The sequence below is a fragment of the Diplotaxodon limnothrissa genome, linkage group LG5, assembly GCF_057381915.1.
Source record: "Diplotaxodon limnothrissa isolate DT_005_m linkage group LG5, D_limnothrissa_male_GT1.1, whole genome shotgun sequence".
NCBI classification, from domain to species: Eukaryota; Metazoa; Chordata; class Actinopteri; order Cichliformes; family Cichlidae; genus Diplotaxodon; species Diplotaxodon limnothrissa.
The window spans coordinates 26364043-26380947 of NC_140600.1; the positions used below are offsets into that span (position 1 = coordinate 26364043).

Below are 16905 nucleotides of genomic sequence, written 5' to 3' on the forward strand. Positions count from 1 at the left end.
TAACAGCCGTAAACAAATACAGAGGTTTTATTTTCAGTTCGAAGCAGTTGGCATTCACTTAAAAACAGACGAGACAAAGAAAAGGGTCCACACACTCATCATCACGACAATGTACCATTAATGAATGTAGAATACGACAAAGAAGCGCCATATAGGATTGCATTGGACAGGGACACACCTATTAATCTCACTCAACATTGTCAAACAAATGGTTCTCCATATTGCTTAGTAACACATAGAAATGAATTTAGAAATGAATGAATCCAAGATAGGTGCTATCTTTATCATGACACAGCTAAACTGCCAATCATGGTTATTTTTTTTAAAACATTTTTATTTTGATTTTCTTCAGTATAAGTACTATTTTTATAGTTAATAGTTCCTTCATAGGCATTTCGAGCTGACAAAGAGGTCCTAGAGTGGCTATCTGAGTTGGTACATGCATCGGTAACCAGGCTAAAGTCAAAAGTGTGAAAGGGAGGGGGTCGGGGTGAGGGAGGGTCCTAGAGGGAGGCCGGGGCTGAAGTCTCGGTGTCTAGTCGTCCTCTTCGTCCTCCTCGTCGCTGTCCTTCATGGAGATGCCTTGCATGCCTCCTTCCCTCACCGAAGCAGCGGCCTCCTCCATGGTCAGCCTGTTGCGCACCGTGTCGTACATCTTACTGTTCAGGGTGGAGTCGAGGACACCCTGCAGGCGGAAGTCCCGGTACTTTTTCTGCATGAAGACAAATATATATGTCACGTGACACGCTTCCTGCTGTGTCTACTACAAAAGAAAGTTGACATGAGATACATGGAAGTCAGAGAAATAGTGAAACCATGGGCCAGCTTTTGGATCTTAAAGGACCACGTAAGCTGCAGGAGTCCAAAACCCATCCATGTGAACCCACGGTGCTCTAAGATAGACCAAGTTAGGATTTGTAGACAAAAAAAAGTTTCCAGTTTATCAACACCTTACCTTTGTAATCCTGATGAGGATTTTTAACTGGTAGACGTGGAGCTGCTGATCCATGCGTTCAGTGAGCCAGGTCCCCAGCAGGTTCATGGTGGCAGTGTACCATTGCTGAAACACAAACACAACACTCTCCAGCAAAACACACACCCACACACATACTAAAGACACCATGACAGAAAACGAACCTTTAAGACGCAGGTATAAAACCAGAACTAAACATGTACATTTCATAATAACATCAGCATTCAGTCACTCGGATTGAAGCTCAGTACAAAGTCTGTATCGCACTTCACAAGAAACCCATTCTTGCATGAGTCAGAACGAGCAAATAATGCAAGTTAAGAGGTTTTCGAAAAAGGGGAAATCATGTTCAAAATGAATAAAATCTCACGAGCCACAGAAGTATTACAAGCTACAGAACATGGACGTGCTTCAACTGTTTCTTTTGATCGTAGATTAAAAGATATAATACTCCAACTTCTACATGTCAGATCGCCTCATCTCTTCATCGCGTGCTTTTAACTCGGAGTTCCGGACAGCATTAAATATAAATCACTGAGCCGATATCAAAGTTAAACTTTGGAAGTTAACGCTGGTGCACTGAAGTGGTGACAACTTCAAACTGTATGGTAAAACATTAGACTTGCTACATTTCTCAAACATTTCTCTCACTTTTTGGGGGTCTCTAATTTGGATGAAAAGATCAAAACTGGTGCAACGTCTCTAGGTAGGATAGCACAACGAATGGGAACGGTGAAACAGCTAGTCTGGCTTTAACAATAGGTAAGTACAATCAAAAAGCTCAAACATAATTAACATGCTTTTTAGGTCTGAGTAAGAGAAACTGCACAATGTTAGTGCAAAACTTATCTTAGCATAAAACATGAAGCAATAAACTGTCTCCTTGCTTTGACTTCATCCATAAGAAATATTCAATTATTGTCATACTAAGAGCTAAAAGTAAAAGCAGACCTTACTGAGCTGTGTGCCAAAAACTCAGGATCCACACTGCTCTAAACACTCGGTGTCATGATGTTAAAAGTGAGGAGATATAGTCAATTTGGTCGTCTCAGACACAGATGTGGCTGTGAGCACAGAGTCTCTACCCACCTTATGTCTGTGAGGGGCAACCAATCAGAAGAAAACTGGCTTCAAGGGAGGGTAAAGGGAGCCAAGACAGCTTGTTTTTAGACAGTGGGTGAATTGAGCGGCTCCACCAAGGGCCATTAAACAACAGAAGATGATTATTCTGAGCAGTAAACCATGAAAAGCTACAGTAACAATATCCAAGAATTAAAATATCATTTTGAAATGAGCAAAATAGGTTCCCTGTCATAGAAATATGCACTCGGGTCATTTTACTAAACAACGGACTTATAAGCTTATCCCAGTGGTCAATAAGACACACAAAAAACAGAAGAGCTTCTTTGGTGTCAAATCCCCCAACGACACTTCGCACTAAACCAACAGATGGAATCAAATTAAATTCTATGTAATGTTTACTAAAGTAAATGGAAACTGCTTGAATTTCATTTAGTGATCCCAACACACTCAAGGACACAAACAGACACACGTTTACCTTTTACACAAGGAAACTGCATTTATAGCGCTACGAAGAGATGGAAGGAGCAAGTTTATGGAATTTCCCTGAGTGCACTGATATTACAGCGACTTGAAGGAATTAATTAAAAAGAGGGAAGTCATAACGCATTGAAAAATGTATCTGTCTTGAACTGCAATTACCTTTTCAACTTCTAAAAAATGTTCAAGTCGATATTTTGTAGCAGCTGCATGGCCCATCAATTACTGAAGGCAATTACTAAGCCTTTATTTATAATTTATTCAAGTGGAAACGCGGTGCTGCGTTTGAAATGCCCTACACTGTGGATAGAAAACTACTATGGGGAATTGAAATTATAGTTTTGACACAGGTACATTAGCAAAAGAAAAATAGAATGAGAGTGAGTAAATGGTTTGCAGGCAGGGAGCAGCGGTGCTGTTTTCTTGTACCTTTTTCGCTCTCGTTTCCTTGGGGTGGCAATTTTCCAGACTGCACCAAAGTTACAAGAGAACAGCACCCATGTTTGATAGAAACGGGCGTCATACCTCCAAAAAAGGTCAACTTTAAACTTGTGAGTAGGCAGGAACGCAGAGAAGCTTTACAAGGCCCGAATTAGATGTGGAAGGAGTTAGCTTAGTTGGTGTGTTTTTAGTTTTTAGGTTGAGGTTTATTGAGATCAGGATTAGGTGAATGGTTGAAAGGTTTGAACTTGCAGATGCCTGTCCACTTCACAGTCGAGTTGAGCGTGCAGTGCATGCAGACTTCGCGGGTGGGTGGGTGGGTGAGTGGCTGAGTACGTGCTAAGGACGACTGCTCTATGTGCAAATGAGGCAGAACTCTGAGGAGGGTCATGCTAGAAGATGTACACAGGAAGATTATTTGACTCTAAAATCATGCCAACCAACATAATGTGATAAAACAAGGCAACGCAACGCTAGAGATAAGTGCCACTTTTTGACTAGAGGAGGCAGCAGGAATGAAGTTAATCAGAAAACAGGAGATTAAAAGGATTGAAATAAATCAGCGTAAGAAAGAGAGATAAAGTAGAGCCTATGCAGCGTCTAGGAACGACTTCCACATGCATGCAAATGAATGAATGGAAATGCATTCAAATCAAAAGGAAAAAAACATTGACGGCTTCGAACTTGCTAAAACTGAAACACTCACAGCTCAAAACAAAACAAAAAAAAGTCAATTTCAACACAACGGTGCTGACTAGGATCTCAGTTGGGCACTCTGGGGCCACACGGGGGACACAAGGGGGTAAAAAGCTCCACAGTAGAAAAAATTAAGGACACACGGAGACAGGGGAGCCAGTGTGGACCTCAAAGACAAAAGCAAAACCCACTTCACAACAGCATCACTCCTGGCTCCAAATAAAAAAGAAGATTAAAAAAAAAAGTCATATTCATCTGGCACAAAAATAGAAAACCATTGTCTGTCAGACATAAAAACGTGACGTCACTGCCTCACAGAAAGAACTGAGAATCTGTCAGACACACAAAGCAATCACACGCCTGTGGAGACACAGGTCTTTACAAACAGGTTCTAAATGACATGAAGCAGACACATCACAGCATTATGTGTTGTTTGAATCACACATGGAGGACACATTTATGTCAATGTATCCCATTAGGATTATGTTTGGTAAGACAGTGCTCTCTTCCCCCTGTAACACACTGGTTCCCAACAATTCACATCCAAGTCATGCCTTTTTATGAACCCTCATTAGACCTTATACTTTTTTAACCTGCATCATGTTTTCTTCTTAGGTTGCTTTCATTAATGTTTCAAATCCCTGGAGGCAATGGAAACAGCCGTGTGGAAGTTCAGCTGCAGTTTAGCAGCGTGGGAGTTACATAAAACTGACTAAAAATGGCTCGGACCTCAGAATACTAACAATAGAAAGCTAAAGTAGATCTATTAATGCCCCCAGAGCATAAAAGTGCAAACCTGGTCCGAGCAGGTGGAAGTCATTCATCATCTGTTCTCATCAATTGTGTAAAAACAACAATAGAAAAGGGAGAAGGCGTTTGTGCTGTTTTTAGGACTATATTTATATTTGAAAAAGCTTAGTCTTTTGTGCTTTGTCCGGTTTGTTGTTTGTCATGTCTCGTTGCCCTTCGTTTCTCTTTCCCCTCACCCCAATTGTTCGCAGCAGATGGCTGCCCCTCCCTGAGCCTGGCCCTGCTGGAGGTTTGCTTGTGTTAAAAGAGAATTTTTTTTTTATTGTTGTGTTTTTTGCCACTACTATCGCCAAGTGCTTCCTCGCAGAGGATCAGTGGGTTTCTTTGTACATCGATGTAGGGTCTTTACTTTTATATAAAGAGCCTTGTGCTGACTACTGCTGTGATTTGGTGATATATAAATAAGCATGAATTGAATTCATTTTTATTAAAAGATAAAGCGATCTGTAATTGCCTATTAAAGTATTAATGAGTCAAACATGCATTGTTTCCCAATACCTTAGACTCCCGAACTCTGTTTTTTATTCAGTTTTAGCTTTTTTTTTCAAAGCATGTTTTCATTTTGTGTTCATTTTATTCCCCTTTTTACTTTCTCCTGGGGGATGCTTTGAATTGCAATGTTTATTTAAAAGGTGTTACAAAGATAAATTTGCACTTTAGGACTGAAAAGTCTGTTGCAGGTTATCATTTTTACTACCAGTGCATCTATTTTCATCTTTCTCTTGCATTTTATCTAAATGATGAAATTTGGTTTATGCTTACACTGCTGTTCACTCACCTCAGTCTAAGTTGCGCAACAGACTGCTCGGGGTGTAATTAAAAAAAGGGGGGTGTGATGTCTCCTTTCTGTTCATATTTATCATCATCGTCATGACTGATCGCATTTTCCTTGGGTGGTTGGGAACCACTGTTCTAACAGATCAAGGGTATTTGCCATGTCAGCCTCTCAGATTGACCCAGGCCCGTCCAGCAGTGCATCATTCACCCAGCGTTTTCATTTCACACACAGAAACGGCACAGGTGCTTCACTGTGGACTGATGACAAAAGGACTGAGTGGGTTTTTATTTTCATTCAGGAGGCTGACATGTTTTGTGTGGAAAGCATCTGAAAGCAGAGGACAGTGGTGACTTAAAAAATACAAGAACTTGGTGTCCTGGCGTATGATCAGTATGGACAGTTCTGTTCTTTCCACAGAGAGCACTGCTTTAGATAATCCTTTCTGAGGATGCTTTTATGGACTCTTTGGTAAGTAAAAGTTTGATTTTTTAATACACAAAGGCCCAAAAGCACTGTGGCAATGCACACCAGAATGCAGAGGGCAGCTGAGATTCGGAAAGAAAAGAGACAGAGAGACAGAAAAGTCGAGAAGGGATCAGAAAAGCCTCTTCTTCCAGGCAGAAATACATTTCCTGGTCTCAAAATGGGACTTATCCCTCTCTGCCCTGTTGTTTTGCCACATTTTGGAAGGCCCCTCCCTTTTTGTGAGGAGGAGACGGCATCTTACTTACATCAAATAACCTTTCTATATACACCTCCTCATTGACCTTATCACGAAGCATATCCTGAGAGTGGCGCACAAAGGTCACGTAGCCGTCAGCTACATCCATTCCAGGTTTCTATAAGAACAGACAAAGAATAGGGTCACGACTCAGGAGAAGAGCAAACAAGCGGCTGTACCAATAATTACTGTCTTCAAAAAGGTAGAACAAAATCACTCAGATGATATTTTGTTCAGCTCTAAATGCTCACAAACAAAACAGGAAAGTCGGAGGCTGTTAAACTTACAGGTACATCCACATATTTTGAAGCAGCTTTCACCTGAAAGTCGAAACAAAACCGTCAAACAGTGGCTGAAAGGTGAAATGTTAATTATCGTCAGATTCATTAGGGCTTGGAATATTTTACTATTAAAGATACAAAACTAGAGTTCTTTTACCCTTTTTTAACCCCCCATGAGACAAAAAAAGCAGGCTTTCAGGAAATACATTCAGTTTTTCAGAATATAAAGTGAATTTTTTTAAAGAATACTTTCAAGAAAAATAAACTGAGGGACTGAAGAAAGAAAAATCTTACCGTGAATGAAAGGAATGAAGAAAAGAGAGTGCCTTCATCATATCTGGAAATTTTGGCCAGCACTCCCTCCAATATGGCAACAAACTGAAAAACGAGAGGAATCATGAACAATCTAATAATCATATTTTAAAAAAGTCAAGTTAAATTTTTTTCTACTATTGTTATCAAAGTAAGCTGATATGAAGCTGCACCTTTGCAACCAGAAGCTGAATCATGTCCCTCACACTCTCCTCAATCAGCTCGTCTATCTGGGAGTGGAACTGTTTCTGTGGAAAGCAGAAGAATTTCCAACAAAAGTATTCACGTCAGCAAATTAAAAGCACAAAGCCTCATTGTCCAACATGCAATCATTGCCCCAGATGAAGTTTTTACCTCTTGGCCCATCTCCATAGCACACAATTTTGCTGATTGGTCCTTGGCGTCCACCATCACGTTGAACATGGTGCATAATGTTGGAGAGATGCGGAAATCTGTGGACTTGCTGCTCTTTGCCAGCTTGGACTCAAATGCCATCCTGGTGCTGCAGTGCAAATTAAAAATGATACACTCTAAAATGAAAATGTGCTGCAGATGTTCATTATGCAGAAAACAAACTCTTTGCATTTTGGAGCTTTTGTGTCTCTCGCAGTTTGTCATCATCTCCCGCACAGTCACACAAATACACACCGTTTGACACAGTTCTCGATCATGTTGCTCGACATGAGCTTGATGCGGCTCTCGAGGTGTTTGGCAAACTCCTCCTCAGGCCAGTGCAGGTCCCTGATGAAAGTCTGGAGGGCGTCCAGCTTCCAGAAGAGGTCCTCCGATGTCCCGGAGCCATTACTGCCATTGACCCAAACACACATACACAGGTCAGAAGACAAATGTCAACCTGTTACCTGGGGGGGGGGGGGGGGATTAAAGGTTTGGAGGGGGTGGGGGTTGTAGTGGCAGGAGCAGAGGTGGATGCTGTGCCGCTACACTTTTTTTTTTTAACACAATTTTGCTCTGGCCATATACTGACTGGTCCACCTACGTGTCTCCTTTCCTGTTTGTTCAGGAGTTTCTGGACAGTCAGTTTATGGGCGAAAAAGGAGCGGGAAGGGTTTACTGTAACAGATCAATAACCATGCTACAGAGTATGATTATTGACTGGTATGTGAAGTGGCCACATGCAGGTAAAGTCACTGCAGATACAGTAGCTAATCACACAAAGGAGTAGGGAATGGAGGAAGTGAGGGAGGGCGTGCAAAAAAAAAAGAAAAAAAAAAGGCATTTATAGTCAGTGTCCAAAAAACATTTAAAAAAATCTCCAAATTGGCTTCACTCATCACAGGCCCTCTCTCAACATCCATGTCCCCAGGCTGGTGGGACCCCTGGAAGGATTATCAAACAAACCATGCAGACCTTTTTAGCCATCCTGAGTAGAGCTGATTGGGAAAAGTGTTACATTTAGAGTGAGGAAGGAAAGGAGATAAAAACAGAGGCGGAGAGGTTTGAACTCCTGCCTCTAAGCCTCTCCACTTTATCATCTCCACTCCGAACCGCTCTGTCTGCCCTCCCAATCAGACTACTAGCAGGTGGTCAAGGTCAGAGATGAACCTACGGCCATGTACAATCTACAATTCGCTAAGCATCACTAGAGCAAATGTTTGTGGACAACAACTCTGGGGAGATACACATTTTGTACAATGGAGATCTTGATGTTTCAAATGGGGAACATTTTCTGCACGGTAGAACTCCAATAGCCTTAGAACTACTTTTTTTTTTTTTTTTTTTGCTTGATTCGTTTTTTTTTTTCAGCCTGTATCTCCACACCTCAGCTCAACAGCATGCATGTTGAGACAAATGAGAGCATTACAGCCTCTCATTTTAGAAAGCACGTCCCCATCTACTCTAACACCTCTCAGTGACCTTGGCATGAACATGAACAGCAATAAGTGGCAAGTATTCACAGGAGAAAACCGATTCAGATTTTGTTGAATTTAAATGTCAGTTTCGACTTCATTTACATTTTTTGCTACAATTTCAAAATTTGGCAAATCTTTTTTAATTGTCCTTACTCATGGGCATCTTCATACCAAGTTATCACTGCTTTCTCAGTAAATCTAAAGTGAACTAGTTGAATACACACTCAGAGTCATATATAGCAGCCATCCATGACGGGGTAGAAAAGCTAGGCATTTGTGGAAGGTTAACTGATAGTCCTGCTACTGGCACTGGCAGATTTGGTACTTTGGGAATTTGGAGGTTCACATTTGGTAGATTCACATTGGGCAGATTACTTGTTAAACTCCTGCAGAAAAGACAGACAAAAAGAAAAAAAAAGAATCCATAACAGTGGCGTGGGAGCTGCAGAAAGCAATGTAACACTCATCATAAAAGTAAAATCTGAAAATATGTGAAGACTGGAACAAAGAGTAACGCACATAAAAGGGACGGTAACTGTCAAAGACTCACATTTTACAAAAATACTCAAGAGTAAAGAGAGCTGGACACACACATAAAGTATTAAATGCAGCGATAGAGACAAGCAAAGTAATACCGAAAACCCAAAAAATGAACACGAATAAAGACCAAGAAAATACAGGTTACCTTAATACACTTTAAATATAATCTTTGCAATGAAAGGAAAATGTGAAAGCAGACATATTAAAGCCACAACAAATAAAGTAGCAACATAACACACTGGAGGCAAATTTTTTTCTGGTAACATGTCAAAGCACACGTCATGAATGTTAGTTCACACACAGAACAACAGGGATACTATGTTTTGCCCTGACCCCAATGTGTCGGCGAGAATTGGTGAGACATACATTAATCAAGCACTATTTTCAGACTAGAAAAACCAATTTCTTCTATAGGATAAAGAGGTTGCTCAGCCCACACTTGGCTCGTTCTTTAAAAGTGAAGCTACAGGAAGCTTGGATGAACATTACAGCTGCGCTACCAGATTTTTCAGCCTCCACACAGTCAGTCAGTCTGTCATCTGCATAAAAAAGCTTTGCATCTCCAGCCATCCTACAGCCTAGCTATAAAGACGGAAGCTCCTTACTTTACAGGCTCCCAGGACTCTCTCTCAAAGCCCTTGTGAATTGATTGTGCGATGGAGGACTCCATCAGATCCACATATCTAACCACCAGAGGAGCATACAGATCTTGAAGATGTTTGTGAAACTTTCCATTGCACAGATGATCTATGAGGGGGGAAAAAAGCGTGTTACAAAAGGATATCATACTTTTTTTTTTTTTTTAGATGAAAATACCTGAAGGTAGCTGAAACATAAAGATGGGCCAACTGCATGAACTTACAATCTGTCCGGAGGAAGTCATTGAGCAGCTGGAAAAGGGGAAAGCTGTCCCAGCTCTCAGGTGACTGGATCTCCAGAGCGGCATCCATGTCGATGGCGTAGAGGGCCAGGAAGTTTTCTGCATGTTCCACCATAAGGTCTGTCCACCATGCAAATGCCTAGAGACACAGCAGGAGGGAAAGCAAACAGGTGAACAAGTCCTCTTGTTAAAAGATGAGAGGGAAAGGAGGGAATAATAAACACTACTGGACAGTATCGCTCTTAAAAGGAAATACCACTGGGTTGATGCATGTTTGGTGTGTTGAGAGAATAGTTTGGCATTTCGGCAAATATCCTTACCCTTTCTTGCTGGGACTTGATTTTTCATACGTTGGATGTAACACTTGAATATGAAGCTAAAGTCAGAAGCTGGTTGGGTTTACTTAGTTTAAACACTTGAAACAGAGGGAAGCAGCTAGACTACCAGGGTCTCACAGCACAGGGTAAGAGGCAGGGCACACTCCTGGTTTTTAAGTGGGCTTTTTGTATTACCTACACTAATTGGCAGGTCACACAGTATTCATATGCACAAGTTTGCTAGCATCACTGTATAACCTAGCGCTTCTCTTTCTCAACCAAGCATTGATGATACATTTCCTGTTATAGTAGAAAACATATAAAGCCGAATGCACCACAGACCACCCTCTCAAATGATTTCAGTAATTGCAAAACCTGCCTGTAGCTATTTGCATTTGTTTATCTGTGATCTGGTTAGCATTTTAAAATCGAGTGTAAACAGAGTTGCCAGAAGACTGATTTACTACCTTTGAGCAGTCCAGCTGCTTCTCTCTGTTACAGGTGTCCATTAGACGTCCCCTGTTATTTAATTTGAGAAGATATTTGGTTATATTTGTGGATACCGAATGACTTTTCCGTGCTGTGTGTGAATTCTGTAATTGCCGGGTATTTCCTTTCAAATGAACAGAAATTCTATCACAGCTGTCAGCTTGTGTGCTTGTGTATGTTTTCCATGGCATACAACTAGATCAAATCCACAGCTCTTCCTAATTGGTACATGAATTCAAATCCAGATTATACTTGGGAGAAGATTTGCACAGTGGGGTTGCATCTTTGTGCCTTCTATTCATGACAGTATCTTTACATCTAGGGTGCTCTTCTCATGCAAACGTGGATCTCCCTGCATGCTTTTCTCTCCAGCTGAGAGATGAGGGGGTCCACCATTCACATCACCAACAAACCCATAGCCCACTAGATGTGAATGTGTCTCATGCACATCACTGTCTAGACACACCAAAGACTGCAGCATACAGCATCTCTAGTGTTGGAGTGTGTCTGTTCCAATTAGTTAAGTAGGTGTCTGAGATTCAGCGGATCGTTTTTCTAGCACAGTCAGGACTTTCGCACCCTTTGACAGCAGAGGTACAGTAGTTGCTTTGCTGGCAGTCTTGGCTTGGCTTATTTGCTTATCATTCAGACTAACATATTGCCAAGTTCAATTAATGAAGCTGAATTTTTCCAAGTTATGCTGCATGCTCTACTTTACTGCTGTTTATTGTTAATCGACCACCTTATTTAACCACCACAGCAGCAGTCAGAACCGTACTTACCTTCCTACTTACCTGTCCACTTCAAACGTTTAAAAATCATGATAGCTCTAATGTTAGAAACACAGGCAGCAAACAAGGCTCTTCTCCATCGCATTCAAGGATATATACTCTTATATCAGCTAAAGGGGAGGACAGTAAATAGCTTCCAACAGGGAAGGGGAAAGGCTCAAAGGTCACCAGGCAGAGTAGCCTCCAACCTTTGTTAGTGGTTAAGGAACACATACAGGACCCTGAGAAATCTACGGCAGACCCACTGTTCAGCCAAAACAAACTCTAGTGCTGTATCAGTGCAACCATGTCAAGGGACCAGTCTTAAAGGGGGTGTAGTTTGCTTAGGGGAGAGATGTAGAATCATCTACTGGACATGCACAGAGCATTACGGGAGTTTCTCATTCAACTTGACTACATACCTCTTTTCCCTGCTTGGGCAGTCACCAATCATATGACAGTGAGAATACAGGAAGATGTTCAGAACAATAATGTATTTTTGAAGCATTTCTTTGTTAGGGTTTGTAAACTGAGAATAGACAGCAGAGAGGGATGGAAGAGGAGAAGCTGGAGAAGTAATGCTTAAACAGGTGCGGACTGTGAAATTAACTGCTGGATGGAGGGGAAACAAATGTTTATGGAGGATCAAACTTCAAAGGTTCACATGGAGCATACTTTGGGAAATTTACTGGTTCAGCATGCTAGGATAGAAAGGAAACCTCTTTATGGCCCGATGAACATGCTTTATGATAACAATTATGTTGTGCAAGCTAAAGTGTTTTTTTTTTAAATTTATATTTAAACAGATTTGCTCTCACTTCTGTGCCTACAAACCCACCCACTGAGTTCATTCTCTGTCTAGAAACGTGCTTCTTGCCATAGTGGCGCACATGCCATACAGGAGGGTCGTGATGGGGACTGAAGAGGAAAAAAAGAAAAAAAAATACTGTACCGATTGATCTCCAGAACTTGTGACTGCCGCCTGTCAAGCATATTCAGAGAGATACAGTAAATCTGCTTTATCTGTATATTCTAAGATCACATTTGGATCACCTTCAGATCTACACAGCTGCACATGTTCATCATGCTTTCCATCAGCTTGATGTCTAAAGTCGCCAACACGATGGAATAAGGAAGCTAGATGGATTTTTAAAAGGAGATGCCTTCCTTGAATATTGGTTCAGCTTGTTCTCATTCCCAGAGTGCCAAATACTACCATTCTGTCAAAAGCTGTTAATATATTGAGATATGCGCAAGGTGTTGACTGGTGATGACACTCGTATCACAGTTAAACCCACTGGGTAAGTGCAATTTGTCAGTGTGCACAGTTGTAAAGGGGCAAAATCCAAAGTGAGATCTCTTCCTACTTCTAACCGAGTCGATTTTTATGCCTAAATGCTTAAAATTAGTTAGTGAAAAACAAGCAAAACAAAGCACAAAGCGCAAATGGCTCACAAACCAAAGTGATTTGCTCCACAAAGACTCCTCCAATCACTTAATGCCAAATTGGTTTCTTTAAAGGAGGATCTGTGGAGGTGTCCTGTATTGCTAGAGCTCGTGTGTCACGGCACATTTGACAAAGAAGAACTTTTGCATATATCTGCAAACATATATAGCAGAATTAGACAGGACAGCAGTGTTTGACACCCTGGGATGAGAACATGTCCATTAGCTTGTAGTGCTAAACCAAAGCCATACAGATCTAAAGGTAAAACAGTAGCAAAGACTGTGTTTAAGTAAAAAGTTAACTAATGTCAATTTCACCATTTTATTTGGGACAAAAATATGCTAAATGTCAAAACAGCAGTATATCTTTGTTGACTCCATTGGAATAAACTGGTGAAATTAAGACTGACTGAGTTGTTACAGTTTATGCTACCTTATACCTCCACTCCACTCCATTTCACTGGGATGTATTATACTTGTGACTCCACTAGATTTATTCAACACACATCTTTTCTTTAAGACTATATTTATTCACATAAAATCCTATTTGAACTTACAACTTAGAATGCTCTGTTTATATTTAAACCCATACATTTTTAGGCTTGTGAACCTTTTTGAAATACTTCACATGTGGCTATGTGAATTCCCATCTAAACCTCTCAGGTTTCATTTACATGGCTTTCACGATTCCCCCAAGAAAAAGCAAAAACATTATCTGATTTAAATGTGGTGATCTCTCCTTGAAGGCTTTTTACCTGTGCACCTCTGGAAAGCCTTTCACCGCAAATCTCAAACTTGCACTTTTGTGTCAAACTACCTCAACCTGTCGAGACTCATTACTGAGCTGGCTTTTCAGTACAACCCAGAGAAGAAAAAACAGTTTTCAGTGGAAGAGCCAACAGACAACAAGACTGAAGGTGGCTCATCGGGTGAGGAGCGGGACCAAGAGCAGGGCTAGACTGGTAAACTGGCATACCGGGCATTTTCCTAGTGGGCCGACTCACTTTTGGACCAATGGGGCAACTAAAAGACCGCTGCACACTGGCCCCACAAGCACTGACAGCAGCCCATTCATTCAGCTTCATTACTGCCACTGTATTGCCCAATAAAATGTCTTAACTACCAAGCCCGCCTCTACATTCGCCCAAGTAGCTTAGTGTTGATGAGGTAGCGAAAAAGTGGAGCTGAAATGCTGAGACAGAAAAATAGAAATAAATGCAGCAAAATTAACCGACATGTTAGCTGTCGGGGCTGCTGCACCGTCAACTCCTCCTCGTAAAAAAGTGCACGAGGAGGGACCACAGCGAGGGAGACGCCTGGACCAAATATGCCAGGGCCGATTTTGTGTCCCAGTCCAGCCCTGAGCAGGAGTATGCTTCCTTTTTAAAAATTCACCAGCTTTGAATTCATCCCTCAGAATTTAAATGTTAATGCTTTCGATTGTTGCTCCCCGCTAAGCCAGCTTGCCAGACTTAGGTCCCTGTAACTCTGGCCTCTTCCACAAAATGCAATTCAAGCTAAAGGCTTTTGACCATTTTGACACAATGGTGGACTGCAAGGGAGCAATCTAAACATGCCGGTGCCTAAAGCGTACAAGGAGACGGCGCTGGAGAAGATAACAGCCATATTTAAATCAGGTAATGTTTTTGTTTTTCATTGGTAGAGTCACAAAACACACTACAATACAGACTATGGCAGTTTAGTATTATTGATAAAAGCATCTAATTGAATTTCACAAAGATCAGTTTTCTTGGGAACAATGTGTTTTACTTACTACTTTAAATTCAGTGTAAGGCCTGAGGTTTATTATAAGTGATCTTGTTGTGTGTGACCAAAGGGAAGCAGCGCAGTAGAAGCCATGAAAATGTGCATTAACTTGTTTCACCTTGTGTTTTTTCTTCTAGCCAAACATCTATACTGGAGTATCCTCAACATAATACTATCGTTTTAACAACTTATGTAAAACTAATGCACTGTCATCACAGCAAAAAAGATGCCATTGTACCATTTCTGTCTAATTTACAGTCTACCCTCAAACATGGCCCTCTGATTCCATGTGGCGATGGTCCGTTGAACACCAATTAGAGCTTTCCGAAATTAAATTAATCTTTGAAAGTTTTTTCCTTTTTTTTTTTAGTTACCCATAGATGAAAGCAGCTTTATTTATAGAGGATTGATAATAAGGCTAGCTCCCTGCTGTGGGGCAAGTGAGATAAGAGTGAGAGCATAGAGGGAAAGTGCTTTGAGGAGGAGAGGAGGAGAGGGTTCTCACTCACCTCCGCATGGTGTTCCTGGTTCTGCTGGAGGACCTCTATGACTAACTCCGCCAGGCGAATTGTTTCCTCCAGCTTTTTGGCAGGCGTGACTAAGCGGCCTACGTTCTCTGAGACAAAAGGATGAGGGTGAGGGATGAGTGGTTAGTCAAGCACAGAGGATTCCAGGGGGATTTTTATGACTATTCAAACGATTTTTTTTTTCTGTTTATATTTTTGACCGTTTAATAAAAGTATAAACACAGCACTTACGCTGTGATGTTTACCTACCATACCCCCCATAACAAGTAAAGCGTGTTCTTATTTACTGTGTATGCATTTTGGGCTGCATGACATAAAGCAACAGAGTTGATGCATTTATGGGATAATCAGACTCATGTTGGAGGAGTATCAGACACAGGAATAGTGGCGCTGAGATGGAGGTGCAATGCAGCATTGAAAACATGCATATTGTGTAGCGGTACTGAATAAGCCATCTGTATAAGGAGCTGTCTCATGGCCAAAAATACTCTGTGAACACGCACAGTAAAAATTATTCATTCCTTCTCTTTGAAGTTATCTGATTGGATGAGATTATTAATTCAAAGCTAATAGTACTGGATGTCTAATAAGGATCGGGTTCTCTACAAACACTCGTGGCTAGAACTACATGAAAGGGACATTTATACATATTTCTGTAATTCTTTTTTTCTTAAGACCAACAAGTGTATAAGAATCTTCTTAAATATATATTATTTTATAAGTAATCTGATCTCAATATAATAATACACACATTGGCTGGCTCATAGTTTTCTTTGTTAGAACTAATTTTATAAAAAGGCAGGTGCTTGGATCAAATTAATAAAATAGTTGCCAATTATCTGATGAAATTCCTGAAGGTAATGAATATTTTTTACAAGCGTGCTGATTTTGGATTTCTCTTAAACTGTGCTTATGTGCTCATGAAAGCTGTTCCTCACTTATCAGCTGGTGACTTTGGTCTATGATTAGCAAAAGCTCCAAATCACTTGCTCGTACCTTTGTCGGCAGAACGATCTGATAAAAACAGATATGTGTCATGAAATGGAGTTGTTCCTTAAACACTGTGATTATATGGCATGACATATTTTGAACATGGAACTGAATGGCTACACAGATCTGAAATCAAAAGCACATAAATACATAACTCTACATAAAACAGTAGAAGTCTGCAGTCGGCAGTTCTAACTGGAAGCCTTTTGCTGTTTTCATTATTATTTTAGGGTTCTGCGGGTATTGCTGCTCAAGCCAAATGAATATTTTTTTCGGAGCCTGGTGAAAAATTAAATGAAGGAACCCTAAGCTAGCAGTAGAGATTACACTTTCAAATGCCACATAGAGGGAACTGAGCTGTAAAGTAATATTTAAGACTTCTAATAATGCCTGATCACGAGGGTTTGAATTAGATATAATATGGTTTAAAGAGGAGCAAAGTTTTGTTTGTTTTGTTGTTGCTTTTTTATTCCATTGCACATGCGCTCCAAGAGAAAGCCATACAAACTCCACAAAGAATGGCCCTGTCCAGGTTTAAACCCAGGGCCTCCTGACTGGGAGGCAAGGGGGATATTTGGGATGGTTTCAGATGTCTCAAATTTCTTATACTTGAGGTTTTGTGGTTGTCTTTAGCATCTGTGCTACATCTTTGCTTTACTTTACTCCCAGACAAAAATCCCCATAATGCATATCTTTATATAATGAGCTCATTTTCATGTGTGGCCTGTGGTGAAAA

At 40.8% G+C, this 16905-nt stretch overlaps 1 protein-coding gene across 8 annotated transcripts in view; it reads right to left on the bottom strand.

The window, feature by feature from the left end:
* Positions 1-535: 535 nt before the first annotated feature.
* Positions 536-16905, bottom strand: part of LOC146632460 (calcium-dependent secretion activator 1-like) — a 64981-nt gene continuing 48611 nt past the window's right edge. For 2 of the 8 annotated variants that reach the window (XM_085354403.1, XM_085354401.1), the window contains 13 exons: positions 15162-15268; positions 12392-12421; positions 9846-10002; positions 9589-9730; positions 8668-8829; positions 7221-7376; positions 6927-7074; positions 6746-6820; positions 6555-6638; positions 6267-6299; positions 5990-6097; positions 956-1060; positions 536-712 (listed from right to left, as the gene is read on the bottom strand). In XM_085354403.1, coding sequence (XP_085210529.1) covers positions 536-712; positions 956-1060; positions 5990-6097; positions 6267-6299; positions 6555-6638; positions 6746-6820; positions 6927-7074; positions 7221-7376; positions 8668-8829; positions 9589-9730; positions 9846-10002; positions 12392-12421; positions 15162-15268 — 1484 coding nt within the window. Of the gene's footprint in view, positions 713-955; positions 1061-5989; positions 6098-6266; positions 6300-6554; positions 6639-6745; positions 6821-6926; positions 7075-7218; positions 7377-8667; positions 8830-9588; positions 9731-9845; positions 10003-11861; positions 11871-12391; positions 12422-15161; positions 15269-16905 lie in introns of those variants that run through there. The other 6 variants (XM_085354407.1, XM_085354406.1, XM_085354402.1 and 3 more) reach the window with 5 other exon arrangements.